Genomic DNA, 1,074 nt, shown 5'->3' on the forward strand with positions numbered 1-1,074 from the left:
CCGCCCGAAACGTCAGCCTTCCTGCTCCTCTGATGCTGCTTGGCCTGCTGTGTTCATCCAGCTGTACACCTTGTTATCTCAAATTCTCCAGCATCTGCAGTTCCTACTATCTCTTTAGTCAACACTGTTACCTTCCTACTTATTATCTATCCTATGTTTGCTGAACACCTTGTAATACGAATATTTCATGCTTAGTCCTGCCTTATGTTGAACTAAATCTGTTATTGCCACCATTATTAGACAATGATATCAAGGGATATGGGCAATGGGCAGGCATATAGCCACAGATCAGCCATGATCTTATTGAATGGTGCTCAGGCTCCGGGGCGGAATGGCCAAATTCTGTTCTTATATTCCTAGCTGCCCAAACAGCATCAATAGCACACCCACCATGGGCAAGTTCCTAGGAGACAGAAAGGACTGCAGATGCTGGAAGCCAGAGTCAGTAAATGTGGAGCTGGAAAAACACAACGGGCCAGACTGCATCGGAGGAGCAGAGAAGTCAACGTTTCGGGCCGAAACCCTTCGGACAATTTCCACATTTTTAAATGATTTTCACCTCTAGTGGTGGTTGTTAACCTTGCATGATGTAGTTGTGGTGATCTGGCTAGGCACTGCGTGATATCGGACAGTATGCAGCAGATATTGGGGAAGGTGGGCGGGGAAGAGAGAGGTTATGGTCGGCCAGCTGCAGTGGATGAACTCCGGCCCGTTTGACGGTCGGCCAGCTGCAGTGGGTGAACTCCTGGGTTGTCGGTCTGGTGTGTGATGGCGGGCGAGCTGACGGTGGGCTTCATTGGAGCCGGGAAAATGGCCCTCGGCATCGCCAGCGGCCTCCTGCTGTCAGGTAAAGAGAAACGGCACGGTCCTCAGGGATAACAAGGTGTAGAGCTGGATGAACACAGCAGGCGAAGCAGCATCATAGGAGCAGGAAGGCTGACGTTTCGGGCCGAGACCCTTCATCAGAAAAAGGTCCTCAGGGAGCAGCTCAGACATGGACAAACTCTGCAGAAGCTTTAATCCTGAGAGAGGAGGGTTGGGGAGGGAGAAAGAGGGATGGAGCGGGCGGGGAGA

General features: G+C 51.4%; 2 protein-coding genes across 2 annotated transcripts in view; both read left to right on the forward strand.

Moving 5' to 3' along the window:
* The window catches only part of naprt (nicotinate phosphoribosyltransferase), a 113,899-nt gene that overhangs the window by 14,456 nt on the left and 98,369 nt on the right, over positions 1-1,074 (forward strand). The window lies entirely within an intron of this gene.
* The window catches only part of pycr3 (pyrroline-5-carboxylate reductase 3), a 17,697-nt gene continuing 17,343 nt past the window's right edge, over positions 721-1,074 (forward strand). The window contains exon 1 of the mRNA XM_048610878.1: positions 721-847. Within this exon, the coding sequence (XP_048466835.1) occupies positions 769-847 (79 nt within the window). The 5' untranslated portion in view covers positions 721-768. The remainder of the gene's footprint in view (positions 848-1,074) is intronic.

This window comes from Rhincodon typus, chromosome 2 (assembly GCF_021869965.1).
Source record: "Rhincodon typus isolate 14 chromosome 2, sRhiTyp1.1, whole genome shotgun sequence".
Taxonomy (NCBI): Eukaryota; Metazoa; Chordata; class Chondrichthyes; order Orectolobiformes; family Rhincodontidae; genus Rhincodon; species Rhincodon typus.